Below are 21,109 nucleotides of genomic sequence, written 5' to 3'. Positions count from 1 at the left end.
TCACTCCCCCGAGGTGCTGGCTCCATATTCTTGCCTTTATTTATTTTCTTAGAGCTTTATTTTTGTCGGTGGTCACTCCGTGGGTAGGTCAGGACTCCTCGCTTGTGGTGTCTCCCACCGAGGTGGTTGTGCTTGGGTATTGCCAGTCCTGACCCTTTGTATCCTCGACGTGGTTAAAGAAGAGAGCAAAAATAACCCATTGGAGATAAAAATAATTTCCGTAAATAGGAGACAGAGGGTGGTTTTTCCTGTATTTTGAGCTGACTCGTTCCCAGCAGACGTGTTTGGTTACGACTCTTCCTTCAAACAAGCAAAGCCATGCTTGGAGGGCGTGGAGGTGGCCGGCCTGTGGTCCGGTGGCGCCTGATCAGTGGGGGTCGAATTCCCGTACAACCCATGGAAGAGCTCCGCTCTGAGAGTAGGAGCGAGCTGATGGTGCTTGATGTGCTGGGTCTCCATGGATGCTCTCCACCCACCCCCGGACATCTCCCTCTTGACCCGTTTCTGGCGTGGGGCTGGTGGCTCTTGTCTGATGGAGAAGGTTGTGGTGCCCATGGTGTGCGAGAAGGTGGCTCTCCTGCAGGATACATGGATGGTGCTGGATTGGCTGGCAAAGTGAAGGCCTCCAAGAAGCCCGTCATGGCAGGAAAGCAGGATGAGCTGGCTTGTGGCCTTGCCACCTCTGCTGCTTTTGTGTTTATAGGGGTTATTCATAAAATACCAAAGCTGAGAGTTTACCCAGATTTCAGCCCAATCCCGTTGACTTGCCCTGACTCTTGGAACCACCCCAGGGTTTCCTGGAGCCAGTGGACATTGAATGATTGTGCTTGGTGGGCGCTGGACCAAGGCTCTGCAAGGCTCTTCTGGAGCAAGCGTAACCTCAGTTTCTCCCTCCCAACCCATCTGTATGAAAAAGATGGGAAAAGACCTCCGGAGGTTGGAGGAACATCAACATCGCTCCATGCTCCGTCTCTCCTGATGGTGGGACCACGTCTGGTTTAAGGGACTGCTTGGCTGAGTGACATTTCATTCCGAAATCGCGGGCAGGCCGGGAATGTTTCACTATGCCTCTGATCCCCGCTGGTATCTGCTCGCCGGGGAAGAAGCACCTTGTCCAAAGCCGGAGCTATTCGCCCCTCGGAGCGGCTCCCCATCGCTCTCTCCCCTCCACACCCCTCCATGTAAACAGGATCCCGCGCGGTTTCTCCGGCAAAGTCCTGCCTGTGTTTTCCCGTTCCCCCCCTCCCTCTCCTACAGAGTTTATAACCTCCTGTGAAATGCCTTTATTTACAAATTGGCATCCTATTATAATCTGGAATCGAGACATCTTCCTGTGGAACTAGGATTGTATATTTGTCCCGGGGATAAACAATTGCTTGGGAATTTTTTATTATTATTATTTTTTTTTTTTTTAACGTCACTTATTCTTGGTTTATTTTCGAGCGTACCTCCTTTTAATGTTTTTTTTGTTTTTTTTTTTAATTTGCTTTGAGCACCGCAAGGCGTTGCACCCTTTCCTTCCCAGCCTCGTTGGAGACCCGAAATCCCGCCCCCCCCCCCACCCCCCCACCCCGCAATCTCCCGTAGCTAAAAAAACGCCGTCCCCTCCTGGAAAGGACAAGGTTATCAGGGGTTAACGCCAAGATGACAGCACTGGAGCCTCTGGAGCAAAACAGGCTGCCTGCCAGACTAGGAGCCTCCCGGCTCGCCTCGCACATCATCTGACCGTGGCCGGCGGGGAGGAGGGAGCCGGCGCTTGGCACCGACCCCGGGGCTCTTGGCTTGGCCACTCCGGCTCCTTCGGCCCCGTGGGGGATTTTTTTTTTTTTTTTTTGAAGGGGGACCCCCTCCCCCCCCCCCAGGGGACACGGCCGGGGTAGCCCCCGCGTTGCGGCGGGGATGCTGGGGGGCATCCTCCTCTTAGCTAATTAGAATCCCCCCCAAGCAAATAGGACCCATTTAATAATTAAAGTGCTCTGGAGGATCCTTGTCTAGATGCTCTTCTAGGATGGGTTTTTAAAAAAAAAAAAAAAAAAAGCGTGGCAGAGGTGCTCCCCCCCATTAAATGTTTCAACCCATCCCTGTTTCAACCCATCACCAGCTCCAGTAAATCCATTTTTCCGGGCGCTGCTGGATTTTCCCAACCAAATGGTGCCTTGGGAGCAGTCGACAAGAAAACGCAGAAGACAACCCCACCACCGGCGAGTCCTTCGTGGTGGTGACTGACCACGGAATCATGGAATGGTTTGGGTTGGAAGGGACCTTAAAGATAATCTCGTTCCAGCCCCGCTACGGTGGATCACGGTGGGGACCATGGTGGGAACCAGAATGGGGACCAGCATGGGTACAATGATGGGGACCGCGGGGGTTTTACACCGCAACCCCATGTTTTTTAGAGGGGAACGAGGACAAAAAAGGGGAATTTTGGAAGTTAGGGTGCCGGAGAGGGATTCAGATGGTGCTGTGCGCTGCCAAAAGATGTCCCGATGAGCGCCGGCAACTTGATCGTTGGGGACATTTAAAACTCGACGGGACAAAAACACTCGTAGAGGAGCAGCCCCGGGCTGGCGGGGATGCGGGCTGCATCGTTTCCATCCCCGCCGCCTGCCAGCGGGTATCGCTTACACTAGAGGAACCAGTAACGTTAACCACATGCATTTCCCCGCCACCGGCATTGAGGGGTGGTGGTGGGGGCGGGGGGGGGGGATGCCTATTCCTAACCGTGACGGCCAAGACCTCGTTAAAATGAGGGACGCCCCATTTTAGGGTGCGGAGGGGGGGGAAAAAATTGGGGTGGACGGAGTGGACGGAGCTTCCCCCCCACCACCACCCCCATCCCTCATGGGGTGCTTCGGGAGGGGGATGGCTGGGTGGTGGGTGCTGGCGCGGGTGGGTGCCCCCACCGCCGTCCCCCCCGCCGGCTTGAATGACCCCCGCAGCCTGGCTGCCTGCCGACTGTCACAAAGGAGCTTCCTTTCCAGTTTATTTTCGGCGCTGGGATATTATTAACCGCTGAGGCACGGGCTCTGTTCTAACCACCCTCGCTTTTTGCCTAAATCGCTTGGTTTTTCCCCCCCCCCCCCGCCACCCCACAGCCCCGCCTCGGCGTGCCGAGGCCGCCGGCTTGGCCACGGTACCGCCGGGGGTACCGGCTGCGTCACGGCTGCTGTTGAGGAACCGAGAAGGCAGGGAGAAGCGAGCGGCCTCATCCTGCGCGGGGCTGAGGTCGGGGAAGGGAAGGAGCTCGTCTCGGCGTCTCGCAGGATTTCCGCCTGCTGGCTTCGGATTAGCCCCTTGCTTTGGTTGGGGTTTGTTTTTTTTTTGGGGGGTTGTGTGTTTTGGGTTTTTTTTTTTTTTTTTTTTTAATTTTTTAACTACTTCTTTTAAGACAAGCAGCATCTGGGGTGTTGCCGGCTTGCCTCTTTCTCTGTAGTCTCTTTTGTTTTGTTTTATTTTGTTTTGTTTTATTTTGTTTTGTTTTATTTTGTTTTGTTTTATTTTGTTTTTTTATTATATTTTAGTTTAGTTTTTTATTATATTTTGACTTTTTTGTTTCTCATTCTTCTTCTCTTCTCTTCTCTTCTCTTCTCTTCTCTTCTCTTCTCTTCTCTTCTCTTCTCTTCTCTTCTCTTCTCTTCTCTTCTCTTCTCTTCTCTTCTCTTCTCTTCTCTTCTCTTCTCTTCTCCTCTCCTCTCCTCTCCTCTCCTCTCCTCTCCTCTCCTCTCCTCTCCTCTCCTCTCCTCTCCTCTCCTCTCCTCTCCTCTCCTCTCCCTCTCCCTCTCCCTCTCCCTCTCCCTCTCCCTCTCCCTCTCCCTCTCCCTCTCCCTCTCCCTCTCCCTCTCCCTCTCCCTCTCCCTCTCCCTCTCCCTCTCCCTCTCCCTCTCCCTCTCCCTCTCCTCTCCCTCTCCCTCTTTCCTTTGCTTTTACTTCCTTAATGCGAGAAAAGAACTTTTCTGGGCAAGCATCGCAGGGATTTTCCATCCCCATCCAGGCAAGCGTGGGGGCACGCGTCGGCCCCCCCCCCCCCCCCCATGCGCAAACCCCCTTGGCGGGGTGTGTGGGGGGTGTGTGTGTGTCGAGTCCAAAAGGCTTTTTCCAGGTTTTTTTTTTTTTTTTTGCGCGCCGGGGGATGTGACGCGGTGTTTGCCCGCCGCCAGCCCTTCGCTCCCCTTTCTTTTTTCCTTTTTTTTTTTTTTTTTTCTTTTTTGCCCTGGTTGTTTTCCCCTCCCCACTTTTGGGTAGCCGTTTAAAATGCGTGATGATAACTTTCACCCTGTTAATTAACAGGAAACATTGGGACAAGACAGGAAATTACATCAGTCTTTTATGAGGAAAGAGCCAAGGGGAAAAAAAAAAAAAAAACAAACAAAAAAACGCAAAACTTCAAGAAAACATAGTTATTAGTGAAAGGAAAGAAAGTGCCGGGGGAGGAGGAGAAAGAAGAGAAGAAAAAAAGGAGAAAAAAACCAAAACAAACCCATCCCCATGGGCTCCGCTTTGCCGAAGCTGCTTTTATTTTCCTTTTATTATGTTGAAAAATATTTGACTAGCAGGGTCACCTTTGCTTGAGCGCGACGCTCGAGCTTCCCGAGGAATCTTTTTCTTTTTTTTTATTTTTTTATTTTTTTTTATCGTGCCTTTTCTCAGCTTCCTGCCCCAAACTGTGAGGCCTAGGAAGCTCTTGGCCGGGAGACTAATTTTGGTTTGGCTGCTCAGCCCTTCAAATTGGTCCCCACCCAGTGTCATTATCTTGGTTTTAACTTGCAAGGGGGGGGGGGAGAAGAAAAAAAAAGAAAAAAAGAAACACCCTGTAAGAGCTGGCTCAGCCCTTCTCTACCCTTTTAACCTCGCTGCAGAAAAAAAAAAAACCTCCCGGCTTCAGCTCCCCCGGTTGGGCTGCGCCGGCAACGGCAAAGCACCGCGGGGTGGTTGCAGGAGGTCCTCCTGGTGACGTTGCTCCGTCTGCGATGGTGGGTACCTGGCTCTGAGGGCTTTCCTCGTCCTCCCTCAGGGATGAAGCGAAATGCTGAGCGGGTTGGTTGCAAGCGATTCTGGTGATGCTCCTCCATGTGTGATGGCGGCTACCCGGCTCTATTTTCCTTCCTCATCCTCCTTAGGGAGGAAGGAAGGTGCGCGGTGGGGTGGTTGCAGGAGGTCTGGTGATGCTCTTGGTGATGCTCTTCCTGTGTGATGGTGGCTACCCGGCTCTATTGTCCTTCCTCATACTCCTTCAGGGATGAAGGAGGATACCCGGTGGGGTGATTGCAGGAGGTCCTGGTGATGCTCCTCCATGTGTGATGGTGGTTACCCGGCTCTATTGTCCTTCCTCATCCTCCTTCAGGGATGAAGGGAGATGCCCGGTGGGGTGGTTGCAGGAGGTCTGGTGATGCTCTTGGTGATGCTCCCCGCTGTGTGACGGCGGGTACCTGGCTCTGCAGTCCTTCCTCATCCTCCCTTGGGGATGAGGGAAGATGCTCAGTGGGGTGGTTGCAGGAGGTTTTGGTGATGCTCCTCCATGTGTGATGGCAGGCACCTGGCTGTGTGGTCCTTCCTCATCCTCCTTCAGAGATGAAGGAAGATGCCTGGTGGGGTGGGTGGTTGCAGGAGGTCCCAGTGATGTTCCTCTCCCTATGTGATGGTGGGTACCTGGGTCTGTGGTCTTTCCTCATCCTCCCGCGGGGATAAAGATGCCTGGTGGGGTGGTTGCAGGAGGTCCCAGTGATGTTCCTCCCCCTATGCGATGGTGGGTACCTGGGTCTGTGGTCTTTCCTCATCCTCCCGCGGGGATAAAGATGCCTGGTGGGGTGGTTGCAGGAGGTCCTGGTGATGCTCCTCCGTGTGTGATGGTGGGTACCCGGCTCTGCAGTCCTTCCTCATCCTCCCTTGGGGATGAAGGAAGATGCTCAGTGGGGTGGTTGCGGGAGGTCCTGGTGATGTTCTTGGTGATGCTCCTCTATGTGTGATGGCGGGTACCCAGCTCTGTGGTCCTTCCTCATCCTCCTTCAGGGATGAAGGGAGATGCCCAGTGGGGTGGTTGCAGGAGGTCCTAGTGATGCTCTTCCCTGTGTGACAGTGGGTACCTGGCTCTGTGGTCCTTCCTCATCCTCCTTCAGGGATGAAGGGAGATGCCCAGTGGGGTGGTTGCAGGAGGTCCTAGTGATGCTCTTCCCTGTGTGACGGTGGGTACCTGGCTCTGTGGTCCTTCCTCATCCTTCTTCAGGGATGAAGATGCCCAGTGGGGTGCTGGGTTTTGGCAAGCCGTCTTTGGGGTGAAGTCCTGGCTCCTGTGGGCTTTTCCGGCTTTTCCCTGAATACCTGGGCAGGCGGAAAAGCCGATTTCTCCATTAAATGAATAACTCAGAACCGCTCGGGCTGTTAAGCCTTGGTGCAAATGTGTACCTATATGTGTACATAATAAGCGAAGCTACGGACGGTTATATATTCAACAAAATCTATTCAACCTGTATATATGTATAGGTTGAATATATAGATTTTGAATATACTAAATGTATAATTATATATAATATATAGGATATATTCAATATAGGATTAATATATATATAGTACATATAGGTTGAGTATATTCACTATATTGACTGTATTCTCTCTGTATATAATATATATTGAGTATATTCTCTCTATATATATATCTATAGTTATATATAATTTAGATGTATTGGTTGAATAGATTTTGTTTGTAGAGCCACCAAAACAGCATCGATAAGAGCTGGCTTCGCATCGGAGAAACTCGGGTGCTGGGAAGGTGGCGAAAGTTGAAACATCCTTCGCTTTTCCAACCGGTGAAGTTGGCTCCGGATCCGGTGATTATCGGTGATGGAAACCAATGAGTTGAATTTCTAGCTGCTAAAAATTGGCCGGGCGTCACCGTCGAGGGGGAGGATCACCTGCACGGCGGGTGGAGGTCGTGTGTCTGTTTGCACCTTGGTGCGCAAGGTGACTAGAAACGCCGGGAAAATAGCAAAAGAGTTGAGAAATTAAACAGTGAGATGAGTTGCTGCTCGCCCACGCGGGATGGTTGGTGGTGACCCCGTGGCTGGGCTCTGGCGACACCTTCCTGGGCAGAGCGGACGGAGTAAATAACTCCATAAAATCATCCTTCGAGCGGGCATCAAATAACAGGAGTTTTATTTGGAAAAGGAGTTGGGAGCCTGAAGTTACATCACTGCGTTTGAACTGATGAATTCATTTCTTTGGAAGCCGGGCTGAGACTTTTTAGCTCATTAGAAGGAACAAACCCATAAATCTTCGTACGCGGAGGCTGTAGTTTTCCTGTTCTTTGTCACAGCTGAGCATGGAAAATGTATCCCGGGTGTCAAGAGCACGAAGCCTTGACACACCTGAGATGTTGCACCAAGGTTATTTTCTGGACCAGCCGGTGTGGTGCTGGGTTTGCCAAGCCCCAGATAGTAGAATCATAGAATGGATTGGGTTGGAAGGGACCTTAAATATGATCTAGTTGCACCCCCCCTGCCCTGGGCAGGGACACCTCCCGCTAGACCAGGTTGCTCCAAGCCCTGTCCAACCTGGCCTTGAATACCTCCAGGGATGGGGAAGAACACTTCCAGGGATGGGGCAGATCCCCTGGGCTTTGTCCCCATGGGAGGATGCTGCTGGGTCACGGTGATGCCCAGAATCCCCTGGGCTTTGTCCCCATGGGAGGTTGCTGCTGGGTCTTGGTGATGCCCAGAATCCCCTGGGCTTTGTCCCCATGGGAGGATGCTGCTGGGTCTTGGTGATGCCCAGAATCCCCTGGGCTTTGTCCCCATGGGAGGTTGCTGCTGGGTCTTGGAGAGGCCCAAAATCCCTTGGGCTTTGCCTCCACAGGATGCTGCTGCTGGGTCTTGGTGATGTCCATTTCTCCTGGGCTTCGTCCCCATGGGAGGATGCTGCTGGGTCTTGGTGATGCCCAGAATCCCCTGGGCTTTGTCCCCACGGGAGGGTGCTGCTGGGTCTTGGAGAGGCCCAAAATCCCTTGGGCTTTGCCTCCACAGGATGCCTGCTGGGTCTTGGTGATGGCCAGTTCCCCCGGGCTTTGACCCAATGGGAGGATGCTGCTGGGTCTTGGTGATGCCCAAAATCCCCTGGGCTTTGTCCCCATGGGAGCTTGCTGCTGGCTCTTGGAGAGGCCCAAAATCCCTTGGGCTTTGCCTCCACAGGATGCTGCTGCTGGGTCTTGGTGATGGCCAGTTCCCCTGGGCTTTGTCCCCATGGGAGGATGCTGCTGGGTCACGGTGATGCCCAAAATCCCTTGGGCTTTGTCCCCATGGGAGGGTGCTGCTGGGTCTTGGAGATGCCCAAAATCCCTTGGGCTTTGCCTCCACAGGATGCTGCTGCTGGGTCTTGGTGATGTCCATTTCCCCTGGGCTTCGTCCCCATGGGAGGATGCTGCTGGGTCACGGTGATGCCCAAAATCCCCTGGGCTTTGTCCCCATGGGAGGTTGCTGCTGGGTCTTGGAGATGCCCAAAATCCCTTGGGCTTTGCCTCCACAGGATGCTGCTGCTGGGTCTTGGTGATGGCCAGTTCCCCCGGGCTTCGTCCCCATGGGAGGATGCTGCTGGGTCACGGTGATGCCACCCCGGCTGTGGCGTTGTCCCTGCCTGGGACATGGCTCTGCTGCTGCCACCGAAAGCAGAGTGGGATGAGCGCAAGGAGCTTTTTTTGGTTTTTTTGGTTTTTTTTTTTTTTTTAAAATCCATGGGATGCCGACCTGCCCCGTTTTATAGCCCGGGGCAAACCTCTGCCGGCCTCCGTCTGCGAAAGCGAGGGGGGGTGAGGGGGGGGGGAGTGCCAACTCCGCCGGAGCGCCGGGAGGGTTAATTACTTAATGAATGTAATATTCTCTATAATTGCTGAGCATTATTAATCCAGAGCAAAGTGAGAGGCGAGGGGAGGGGTGCGTGCGTGGCCCGGGCCTGTGAACTCCCATCCAAACGCCGTCCGTCCATCCATCCGTCCATCCCTCGTTTGCCCCCCTGCCCGGCTAGGGACCCATGCCGTCCATCCGTCTGTCCGTCCGTCCGTCCCTGGGCGGCGACCCGGCCTGTCCGCCAGCGTGTGCTTCGCCGCCCGCTCTTAGGAATAGGCGTGATTAGATTATGAAGGCAGACAGAAGTAATGATTAACTTTTTCAGTCTGCGCGCTGTCTCCAGTCTGGCGCTGGGTGTTTTTTTTTCCCCCCTAAGTAGGCCCTGGCCCCGCGCGTCGACAGGGTATTAGGTTGTAAAGAAAGCCAGGAGGAATGAAGGCAAGGGAGGGGAAAGGGGGGGGGGGGGGGAGCCTTTTCCATCGGATCCGGGACTGGAATTTATTGGCAGGAATGCAGTAAATGCTCCAAATGCCAGCCCAGCTAAACAGTTTTCATAATTGTTACAGAGCGGGGCACGACGGGCGTGAAAAGGACTTTTGTTCCAAGCTTGCTTTTTTTCCACGGGTTTGCATCCCTGCGAGGGATGCTGCTCTGGAGAAGGGAGCTGGGGCCGGGGGGGGGGTGGTGGGGGTGGTGGTCTTATTTTATTTTTTTTAATTATTTTTGGGGCGCGGGGGTGGGAAACACATCCTTACGTCCGTTTGCGGTCTTTGGGGGAGAATCCTAGGTCGGTGTGCTGCGAGGAGAGGCCTTTTTTATTATTATTTTTTATTTTTTTTCCCCTTCAGTGTTGAAATGAGAGCGGCGGCGATGCCGTGTGCGTGTGCGTGGAATGCAGTTGGGGCGGAGGCTGGGGGGGGGGAAATCCCAACACACATCTGGGTATTAGGTATCCGTTTGGAAATCCTAGACTGCTCTGCTTCAGTTTTTATTAAGGTCTTTACAAGGTTTTTAACGTGTAGCCCACGGAGCTACACGTTGTCGGGGGGAGGGGGGGCGGGAGGAGCTGTGGCTTTCCTGGGGGCCGTATCCCTGCCCTCCCCGGGCCATCGCCAGGTACCGGGCGACCTCCCCCCTTGTCGTGGCAACGGCAGAGCTTTAAGGTCTTCGTTCTCTAAAACGGAGGAGCGTGGTGGCTGTGTTGAGGGAGGGGGGGCTGGCATGGCCTGGTGGCCTCTGGTGGCTTCAGGCCTCAGCGTCGGTGGCTTAACCCTGCGCTGGAAGGACGATGGGCAGGATGCTCCAGCACAACCCAAGCCGGGAGAGATATTTTGGCAAGCTCATCCTCAGGTCTGATTTGCATCGTCGTTAAGCCCTTTGTGTGCTGGCTTTCTCCTTCTCAGAAGGTTTCTGGTTGAGGTCTGGGTTGGGTTTGGGTGGAGAAGAGGTGTGTCTTGGTAGCTGCTGAGGAACATCTCCAGGAGCTGGGGCTGGTACCAACCCTGGGGTTGCTCGAGGGTCGCATGACAGCATCTCACCAACGCTGGCTTGGGCTTCCTGCATTTTCCAGAGGAGCCTCTTGGCTGATTGTCATTCAAATGTCATTATTCCGGGTTGCTATCAAGGCAGGGGAGGGGGACAGAGAGTGCTGTGATGGCCTCCTGAGCCAGCAACAAGTCCACCCAGGACATCCCCACCAGTGCTGGGGAATAGAAATAGGGACACAAGCAGCAAAAATAGGATTTGGGGGTGGGTTCCGCATGGACCTGCGTGTCCTCTTGCCTGTCTGGGTGGCCTGGGGTGGGGGGGGGTATGTGTGTGTGTGTCTCTCAAAAACCCCATGGGTGTTGGCAGCAGCGCTCTGGAAGGATATCCCCTCTTGAAGCATCCCTTTGTCCCACCCGACTGCGCCGGGTTGGAGCTTAGGGAAGGGATTCCCGTCCTACTGCTTTTTTGAAACGAGGGAAAAGTTTTCCCACACCTTTGAGGGGTGCAGGAGGAGAGGCAGATAAAGAAGGTTCTTTAAATTAAAACTTCAAAAAATAATTAGACCGACTGTATACTAAACAACAGCAAAGAGGCCCATTTACTGTAAATATTATGAATGGATTTGGCTGGCTTCTTCATCCCCACCCTTCCTCTAAGGCTTTTCTCTGAGCTGAGTCGAAATTCGGCCTTCAGACAGCACGGTACTCTATAATTTGCATGGCTGATGAGGCCCGAAGCCTGGTACGGAGGAAACTGGAGTCAGCTGGCTCCTCTCTAACCGCTGGAGACGGGCAGACAGGCATTTTTTGGTGTGTGCCTGCGTGGTTGGTTTTTTTTTTTTTTTCTTTTTCTTTTTCTTTTTTTTTTTTCTTCCCCTGGTAGCTGCGGCCTTGCTTGGCTTTTAAAGCAAACGGGCACCAAAAAAAAAAAAAAAGAAAAAAAAAAATGGTTGTTCTTCTCGAGTCGTTTCTTAGCCGTGGTAATTGATTAATCACCGTAATTAGACAGGAGCAGTGACTAATAGGATGTTTATGAAGCAAACTTCTGGTTTGGTGGACTCCGTGAACTCAGCAGTTTCACTTTGGTTCTTTCTTCGCCGTCCTTCGATGCTGGGGACGGGGGGGGGAGCTGGGCTTCCTTCACAACGTCTGTGTTGATCACCCTCTGTTTTTCAAGCTTGGACATCCCTCCTGGGCCAGCCTTGGCCTTCGCCAAACTGGTGCCCGTTCTCGAGGCGTTGTGGGTGTGCAACAACCTGCTTGCAGGGACTCTTTCTGGGTTTGTTTTCTTGCTTTTGTGTCCCATCCCTGAATTAACCCTCAAAGCTCAGGGCTGGGTTCCAGGTTGAGCGAAGGTTGACTCCCACCAAATTGGGGGCGGGAACCTTAGGGGATGTCCTCGGGGATCGGTCATCTCCTCTGCCCAGCATCTAACCCGACCTCGTTTTTGTCTTGATCTCACAAGAGGTTTTCCCGGCCATGGTGAAGGTGATGGAAGTTCTCCGTTGAGTCACCAGGGGACCGGGCAGAGCACTCCCAAGCTCGTAGGTTGCCGCTCATCATGATTCTGAACCAAAGTTACAAATATCAGGAAATCCCAGACACTCCTCCTTCCCCTGGTGGCTTCTGCCAAATTTTATCCTCTGTGTCCTCATCAGACTTGCACGTTTTCAAATCTGTTGGCAACGTCTCGAGCTTCTGGATCCCAGCCCTTAGAAAACTTCAGCAAATCGAAGTTTTGAAGGGCAAAACTCAGGTGGACGTTTATTTTCGTGCAAGGTTGCCTTATTTTGCTCGGAGCAAGGAGCCGTTCAAGTGGCGGGGTGGACAACTTGTTAATAAATTAAAAGGAAGAATCTTAAGGCTCTTTAGCCTGCATGACTACTGTATACGTTGAGTAATAAGAGCTGCCTAATTAGACATAGACACAAATTTATGGTCTAGCCTGTCAATCCGCGGATTAAGGACTCCATAAGTACCTACTGACACGATGGGCTGTAATGGCTCCTAAAGAGATGTTATGGTCTATCGTGTGAATAATCCACAGATTAAGGGCTCCCTAAGTATGTGTTGACGTGACCGACTGTCCCAGCTCTTTGGGGGCTCTTGTGTTGGCGCGGTGGAAGGACCCCACGGGCCACCTTGGGCGGTGGCATCCCTGCAGTAGGTAAGGGGTTTATTTTCTCTGCAAACAACAGGAGGCTTAACACATGACCGTCCTCTAAATTAGTCTTTCAGAAACCATCCCAGCCGGCAAAAGCAGGGGGAGGGCGAGGAAGCCGAAGCTGTCTAGCCCTTGTGTGCAGGGAGATATAAAAGGTTTGGGGCAAACATTGCCGTGGGTGGTGTCTCCAGGCTGCCCACAAACTCCGTTAAAGGCACAAAGACCCTTTTCTGCAGCAGGATATATCCTTTAATTTGGATTTTTTTTTTTTTTTTTTTTTTTGCGCTTTGCTTTTGCAAAGCATACCTGGAAATCCGGCTTTGAAGGGTTTTTCTTGGGTTTTTTTTTTTTTTTTTTTTCTTTTTGTTTGTTCCCCCGCCCAAGTAGCCTGTGAATTACCCGAGAGATGAGAAAGGAAGCAAGATTTCCATTTTTGGCGCCCGTTCTTCTTTGCTTTGATGACCTGTATGGTTGCAAGTCGTGCTTGGGTGTCCTCCTCACCTGGATGTAATGCCCGTTCGCTTCTCGAGTAAGCGTTTAGGGATTGTGTTTTCCCCGAGATCCTGCAAAAACAGCGCTTGCCAGTAGCACGAGGGGCAAAATTGCAAACCCGAGTGCCCTGAGTTGCCCTGAGGGCCCTCAAGAGGAGCATCTAAAACCCCATAAAAAGCTCCGGGGTTTGTGTCTCCATCTCTTCCATCTCAACAAGCCAGAGAAGATGGGGGATCTGGCTCTGCCCCGGGCTCGCAAATGCCGCTTAAGGTCAGCCAAGAGAGATTACCGGGCGCGAGACGCTCTGAGCTTGGTCTCAGCCTTGGCTCTGGCTAGACGACACGTTGTGCTGACACCAGTCCAGCCAATTTTTTTTTTAAGCACAGATGCCCTCCACGTGTGCTGACGGACAAAGGAGGAAGGACCGTGGGTTCATCTGCTCATCGGCGGTGCTCACATCGCTCGTTTTCCAGCAGAAAGCTGCCTCCTGGGAAGCCAGGCAGGGATCTCAGCATTCCCTCAGGTCCCCCCTGCTGCCCCAGGAGCTCACATCTGGGTCCTGGTCCTTCTAGGGAAGGTCCATAAGCCCAATCTCCTTTTGGTGCTGTGATTTCGTGGTGGACATCTACATGAATTTATCCGTTGTCTTTACCCGTTTGTGTTGGATTATGGGTAGTGTGTGCAGTGTCACCTCCGCAAGTGGCCCAGGTGAAGGTACCACAAAACCTGAGCAACCTGATCTAGTTGAAGCTGTTCCTGCTCATTGCAGGGGGGTTGGACTAGATGGCCTTGAAAGGTCCCTTCCAACCCAAACCATTCTGTGATTCTTCATCATTCAGGGACTCTGTATCAGGGAGTGTAGCGAATTTAGATGAGATATTGGGAAGAAATTCTTTGCCGTGAGGGTGGCGAGCCCCTGGCCCTGGCCCAGGTTGCCCAGAGAAGCTGTGGCTGCCCCATCCCTGGAGGTGTTCAAGGCCAGGTTGGATGGGGCTTGGAGCAACCTGATCTGGGGGATTGGAACTAGGTGGTCTTGAAGGTCCCTTCCAACCCAAACCATTCTGTGATTCTGTGAAAATGAGGAGACTTTCGTTTAGTCTAGATGATGCCTAGGGTGGATGGGTAGATGACGCCATGGTGAGTATTGTGTGAGGGTTGATCTTTGGTGGGAACTCCAGCCCCAGGGATCACAGAGGAATGGGGGAGAGGTGTGACGGTGAGAAGTTCAGGAAGAGCATGAGAAGATGCTTTGGGTCAAAGCTACTCTTAAAAAAATATTATCTGAAAAGTATAAATACATTGTTTGGAAGACTTTTACAGCTGTATAATTTAATTTGCGTCTTGTCCTAATATCATTGAGGAAAGATCCAATTACAGGCGTTCAAAAACCTAATGAGGAACGCGGTTGTATTCCCATTTTTCAGCGCCTCCGAGTTGTTATTATCGTGGATATCGGTGACAATTGAGATAGCTCTTGACTTGATTAGATGGGAGGAGTCCCGGCGGGTGAGATAGATAGCTCAGCGTGTGCTAAACTTGCTGTTTTTCTTTCGAAGTCGGTTGATTACAGGAAAACCTTTAGCTGTGTCAAAACAAAACAAAGCAAAACAAAAGATCGCCAGCCCACCTCCCCTCTACGTTCGTGAACTTGGCACCGGGACAAGGCGGAGGGCCGAAAGCCGGCCAGGAGCTGCGTCCCGAGCTCCTAATGAAACCGCTGGAGCTCAGAAAGAAAAAAATCCACGGTTTCGTCATCTTAAAAGGGTTCGTGTGTCGAGGAGAAAAGCCACACCAGAAATTTTCGGTCCCTTCCAAGTCACGTGAGATGTGGATCCTCCTGCTGCAGCTTGGGAGAACCAAGTGTGGGGCTGTAACTGGTACATTTGGGTGTTTCCGTGGCGTGAATCTCCCATATCCACCTTCAGTTGGAACCTTCTGGGTTTCAGCAGCTTTTAAATTTTTTGAGGTTGTTACTCCTGTGTTCCCATCCTCCAGGATTTCCGTATGGATGTAACATTTTCTTGCAGCATCCCTGCCCGGAGCGGGATGATGCCCTGAGCCCGCGGGCAGCGTGTGTGCACCCAAAGCTAGAAAAATCCCGGCTGTGGCCTTTTATTGGGCAATTTTGGGCAGGACTCGATGTTCCCAAGGGTCAAGGCAGGTGGTGGGGAAACCGGCTTCCGATGCCGGTTGGTGTGTTGGGAAGTAGCTGGGATGATGCTTTTGGGGAGGACACTCCTCCCAGGGATGTGCTGGTAAAAGTCAGGGCAGCCCTTCAGGAGGGTGTAAAAAAAAAAAAAGGAAAAAAAACCCCAGTTTTTCAGTGGGAATGTGATGTTGAATGATGTGGTTGGGCTGGGGCATCGCTGCCTTCATCGCCGTCCGCACCAAACTTCCCAAAAAGTTCCCCCCCCAGGTCTTTGGGGTATCAAGTTAATGCCTTGATTTCACCCCTCCGTGCTCTGCTTCACACCGCCGTTCTCCGTAAACCCAACTTTGTGATCAATATGACTTAATTCACTCAATTCCTGCGGGCAGGCTTGCTTTATTTGCAGTTATTTATATATATATATTTTTTTTTATTATTATTATTTATTTTTTTTCACAATAAGCTTGCACAATGCGCTGGCTGGGGGAGGGCCTGACGGAGCCCCTAGGCAGGCTGTAATGCAAACCGTGGAAAATAATAATAAACCAATGATAGCAGCAAGCGGAGAGGGATGCTTAATAATGAAATAATAGCGCGGATGTTTATAGCATTAAACATTATCATTGTTTGGTGGAATACGGGAACGCTCCCAGTTCGCTGGGAGTTTTCCAGGCATTTAGAAAGGGACGGGTTTGCTCCGAGGAGCTCGTAAAAACGATGCTTTTCACTCAAAACAAGAATCCCAAAGCGTTCCTCAGCCGTTTCTTGGGCCGTCGCGCACGAGGACGCGTTGAGGGCGGCGCTGTGGCCGCCAGTGTCCCGGGATGCGGGTTTTTAGGTGGCTTTGCGGCAGGCGGAGACGGGAGTTGGATGGTGGGTCCTGATGAACCCAGCGGGGCGTTTTGGGGCAAAAATCCACCTAGTTGCTTCATTTGCCCAGACCCGCGGTCATTGCCACCAAAAAAGCCTTTTGGGGAAAAAATTTTCCCTCCATCCCTGAAGGCAGCATCTCTGCGTCATTTTTTCCTCCTCTCCTGCCTCCGCTGCCTGAGTGATGCCACCGGCTTTTCCCACCCCTTTTCCCGGCGGATGCCAGAGTCGGGGAGTCGGGTGGGAGCTCGGGAGGCTCCGCCGGGGTCCCAACAACGGTGAAAAGCGGCTTTAGCGGCGGCTGGCAGGGAGGCCTGATCCTGTTTATCCGCGCTCAAGCCTTATATTCTCATGGCTTTTTGACTAGACATCCAGTCAACAGCCGAATCCCGCAAACGGAAGAGGCTCTGGCATATTTATACTGTGTGCTGGCATCGGCTCCTTAAAAAAAAAAAAAAAAAAAACATATCCTGGATTACCTAAGACTTGTCCTTGAGGTCTGGTCACCCCATGTCATTGAAAAACCTAGTGGGATTCATTCATGAACTTCCAGCCCTCCATAAAGGTCTGTTCATTCATAGCCAAGGCAGTTTTCTTCCCTTTTTTTTTTTTTTTTAAAGTTGTTTTTTTTTTTTTTTTTTTTTAAATGCGCTGGCAATTAAATAACTCTCTGTAAGCGGCAAGGAGCTGCTTGTTGAGTGGTCTTCACTAACGCAAGCACAAATATCAGGTGAAAAACTCTTCCCCCCCCCCACCCCGCCGCTGCCGCCTGAAAGGGATGCTTTTATGTTCAGATAAATTAAAACCTATAGGATTTTCGGCGGGGTTCGATAGCTGTTGCTCCGAAATTCCCTCAACTGCTCTAAAACCAAACCCAAGGAGCTCTGAGCATCGTTGGGGGGGGGGGGGGGGGCGCGATGAGTGATGGGGACAGACCCAGGAGCATCATCTCCCTGGATCCAGGAGCGTCTGTCCCCGTCCCCCCCCCCAATTCCTCTATCTCCTGAGCGTCGCCCCCCCCAAATTCCTCTGTCTCCCAGGAAATATCATCCCCGGGGGGGTTTCTTGCCCTGCTGGGTGCCCCCCTTGGGTGGGGGGCACCCCATTGGGGGTTTCAGCCGGGAGCGAGGGTCCCTGTTTCGGGGCGTACGCAGTCAGGCCCATTTTTAGTAGCTGCTTCCAGCAACTGGAGAAATATTTTCCTCGCTGGCATAGAAATGAGGAAATTAAAAGTGTGTGGCTGGGTTTGGTTTTGGGTTTTTTTTGTTTTTTTTTTCCCCTTCTTTTTTTTCTTTTTTTTTTTTTTTTTCTTAAAAGCACAGTGCGGGGCTTGAAGCACGACTCGGAGACGGGAGAAAAAAAAAAAACAAACCAAAAAACGCCCGCGTTGGGAAAACTGCCTTATTAATAGCAAAAAAAAAAATAAAAAAACCCAAACAAACCAGAAAACAAGGCAGCCAGCGTAACGCTGCGGTTACCTGGGCTGGGGGGGCACTTTGGGGGGGGATGCTGGGGCGATGCCGGGAGAGCTTTGGGGGTCACCCACCGTCCCCGGTCCCGTACCTTCTCCCGTGGTGCAGGGGGTTGTTTCGGCAACGGCTCGCTAACTCCCATTCCCAGCTTGATTTTTCTGGTTTTTTTTTAAATATATTCATTTTTTTTTTAAAATACAATTATAAAGATGAATAGTTCCCGGGTCTTAACGTGCCTGATGAGGCTGGAAGGAACTACCCACTGGGCTGCTAGGGCTCCTCCGTCAGGAAAAGGGGCTTTTTCGTGTTTTTTCGGTTCCCCCCCCCATTGCTTTTTCCTCCTACGTGGGATCCTCGCTGCTCGCAGGGGGCAGCTGCGGGCGGAGGCGTCAAAAGAAGGGCTACAGGAACGAATTTTGGTGTCTTTTGGAGGTTTTTTTTTTTTAGGCCATTTTTGTTAACAAGCGCAAGGTTTCTGGTCCCCACCCTGCCGCTGTCTGATGGTGCGTCCCACGGGGCTTCATCCAACATCTCCATCCTCTCCCATCACCACCTCTGCCTGCGGGCAGGGAAAAACCCCATCAGCTAGAGCAGAGGAGTCCTTATCCCCTCCGGTCCCCTGGGGTTACTCATGGAAATGGATCCATCGGCTGGTGGGTGCAAGTGAGAGGTTTAAGGGTGTTCGGTCTTGCTGGATCTGGAGCGTCTTAATTTCTCCTGTTGGCACTGAAGGTGGTCCTAGTGATGGTTGGGGGTGAGGGATGGTTGCGCCACTGGCGCTGCCGGTGGGTCTCAAGCTGCTTCTGAAGGTGGACTTGGGGATTCAGGACCTGTAACTGCTACGTACATCGCTAACCAGAGCTGGGCAGGGAAGCAACACAGGTGACCCAACCCTGGGTCAACTTAATGGTCTTAACGGTGGCCTTAACACTTGGCTTTTGGAAACGGTGGATGCGCTATGGGTGTGTGCATGGAGAGCATCATGAAGACATGGGCAGGCAAGGACCTGCCGTTGTTTTGTTGCATCGCTTTTGGGTCGTATTAACCCCACGATGCTCAATTTGTCTTTTTTTTCTTCTCTGTAGATTCCCAAGTTCTTCAGGAGCCGGGGGATCGGTCACACTGGTGCGTGGTGGCATACTGGGAAGAGAAAACGCGCGTGGGTCGGCTGTACTCTGTCCAAGAGCCCTCCCTGGATATCTTCTATGATCTACCTCAGGGGAATGGTTTCTGCCTCGGACAGCTGAACTCGGACAACAAAAGCCAACTGGTGCAGAAGGTCCGCAGCAAGATCGGCTACGGCATCCAGCTCACCAAGGAAGTGGACGGCGTGTGGGTGTACAACCGCAGCAGTTACCCCATCTTCATCAAGTCGGCCACACTGGACAACCCCGACTCCAGGACGTTGCTGGTTCACAAAGTGTTTCCAGGTTTTTCCATCAAGGCTTTTGACTACGAGAAGGCGTACAGCTTGCAGAGACCCAACGACCATGAGTTCATGCAGCAACCATGGACCGGATTTACCGTTCAGATCAGCTTTGTGAAAGGCTGGGGCCAGTGCTACACGAGACAGTTTATCAGCAGTTGCCCGTGCTGGTTGGAGGTTATTTTTAATAACCGATGACTCGAGACAGAGTGGACTCACGACATTTATACTACTTTGCTGCTATTATTTCCTTCTGAGTGCTTGCTTTTCATGCAAAACTTCTCGTTTTTGTTTTGTTTTTGTTCGTTTTCCCCCCCAACCCGTTTTGAGAAATAGCTTATGGAAAGATTATTTTTTTTTTTTGGTGGGGTTTTTTTTTTTGTTGTTTTTATTTTTATTTTTTTTTTGCCTCGGGTCTTTTGATAAATATCCCTTTTTATTTTTTAAAAGTGTGAATGACCAATAACTCAGAAGGGCGAGAGAAGGGTTGCGGGGGAGGGGGGGTGGGGTGGGGAATGGATCGCATGCGGTAATTATTTCGCGCCTCCGAAAGGATTGTCCTGTGCGATCGGTGGATTCGGAAGCCACTTGCTCTACGTCACAGCTCCTTCTCTCGGATAAAACGACGAGATACCTGCGTTTTTTACGCACCGCCTTCCCCTCGCCACCGGCCGTTGCCGGTGCCGGTGCCGCCGAGACCCCTTCCCCAGCGGTGCTAACCCCACGTTGCCACCGAAGGGTATGGTGCAAAACCTTCCCCACCGGGTCTTTATTTGTTCATTTTATTTTTTAAATTTTTTTTAATTTTGCTTTTCTCATCGCTGGGTTCACGTCTCTCTAACGTCGCTGTGTTCATCCTTCCACCGCTTTTTTTTTTTGGGGGGGGGGCGGGTGTTTGTTTTGTTTTGTTTTTTTTTCCCCCCCCTCCATGGTCATGGATTGATGCAAGGGGAGAAAACCAAGAGGGGAGAAACCTCGCGCGTGGCCCCCGTCGGGCTTTTATCGTCGGAGCTGAGGTGCGAAGCGACAGGAGCCTGACAACAAAAGCGAAACAAAAACCAAACCGACGAAACAAAGGAAAAAAGGAACGGGAAAAGAGAGGAGGAAAAAAAAAAAAAAGAAAAAAAAAAAAAAGTGTTCACGATAGTTGGTCTGTCGTAACCTGCTTCCATCAGGTTATCCCGGTACCATCCTATCTGGAAATGCAGTTGTGCTTTCATTTCTTCTTGAATTCATACACGAGTATGATACTTTTACACTGTTCTTAGCTCAATGAGCATGTTTAGACCTTAACATAAGCTATTTTTCTAAATATAAAGGTTTAAATGAACAAGAGAGCATTCTCATTGGAACTTTAGCATTGTAGTGCTTTGGAAATAAAACACACACACACACACACACACACACACACACACACAAAAAGGACTCCTTAAAAAAAAAAAAAAGAACCCTGAGATTTATTAAAGAAAAAAAAAATGTATTTTATGTTATATATAAATATATTATTACTTGTAAATATAAAGACGTTTTATAAGCATCATTATTTATGTATTGTGCAATGTGTATAAACGAGAAAAAAAAAATAAGAAAGATGCACTTTGCTTTAATATAAATGCAAATAACAAATGCCAAATTAAAAAAAAAAAAAAAAAAAAAAAAGAACACGAGATTGGTGTTTTTTTCTATGGGTGTTATCATCCAGATGAATGTTTTTTCTAAAAGGAGTTTTATGTTCCATTAAAAAATAAAAACCTACACTTGATCCCAGGCTGTGCCGAGTGGCTTTTTTTAGTGGTGGGGGATGAGGCAGGGAGGAGAGACGCTGCTCCAGGCGGGTATGGCACGGGGTCGGCGGTGGGGACCCCGTGTGGGACCCAGATGGGGGTCACTCCTGAGTTTTGGGGCTCCGTTGGGTGCGCGCGACTCTGGGCTCCCCGACTTGGATGCACCCAAGGAGCCCAAGTCCGGAGGGGCTGGATGGATCTGGGCGGGTTGCACAGGGGTTCCCGGCTCGCTGCCCAAAATCTGCCGGCGTTGGTTTCGTCATTATTCCTGTTTCTCATCGTTTCGACATGAAAGAACCCCCGTGCTAGGAAGCCAGCTCCCATTCGACACTGTCCCAGTCCCTGAAATACCAGGGGAGGCCAAGCTTCTGCACTGTGCTGGGACTCGGGTGGCCCATGCCACCAGGTGAGGAGGAAGATTTGAGGAGAAGAGGGGA

At 51.3% G+C, this 21,109-nt stretch overlaps 1 protein-coding gene across 1 annotated transcript in view; it reads left to right on the top strand.

Moving 5' to 3' along the window:
• Positions 1 to 20,907, top strand: part of SMAD7 (SMAD family member 7) — a 30,356-nt gene extending 9,449 nt beyond the window's left edge. The window contains 1 exon segment of the mRNA XM_063320880.1: positions 18,548 to 20,907. Coding sequence (XP_063176950.1) covers positions 18,548 to 19,086 — 539 coding nt within the window. The 3' untranslated portion in view covers positions 19,087 to 20,907.
• The last annotated feature ends 202 nt before the right edge of the window (positions 20,908 to 21,109 follow it).

Source organism: Chroicocephalus ridibundus, chromosome Z (genome assembly GCF_963924245.1).
Source record: "Chroicocephalus ridibundus chromosome Z, bChrRid1.1, whole genome shotgun sequence".
Classification (NCBI taxonomy): Eukaryota; Metazoa; Chordata; class Aves; order Charadriiformes; family Laridae; genus Chroicocephalus; species Chroicocephalus ridibundus.
Note: the sequence above shows the minus strand (reverse complement) of the source record. Positions and strands in the feature narration are given on the sequence as shown.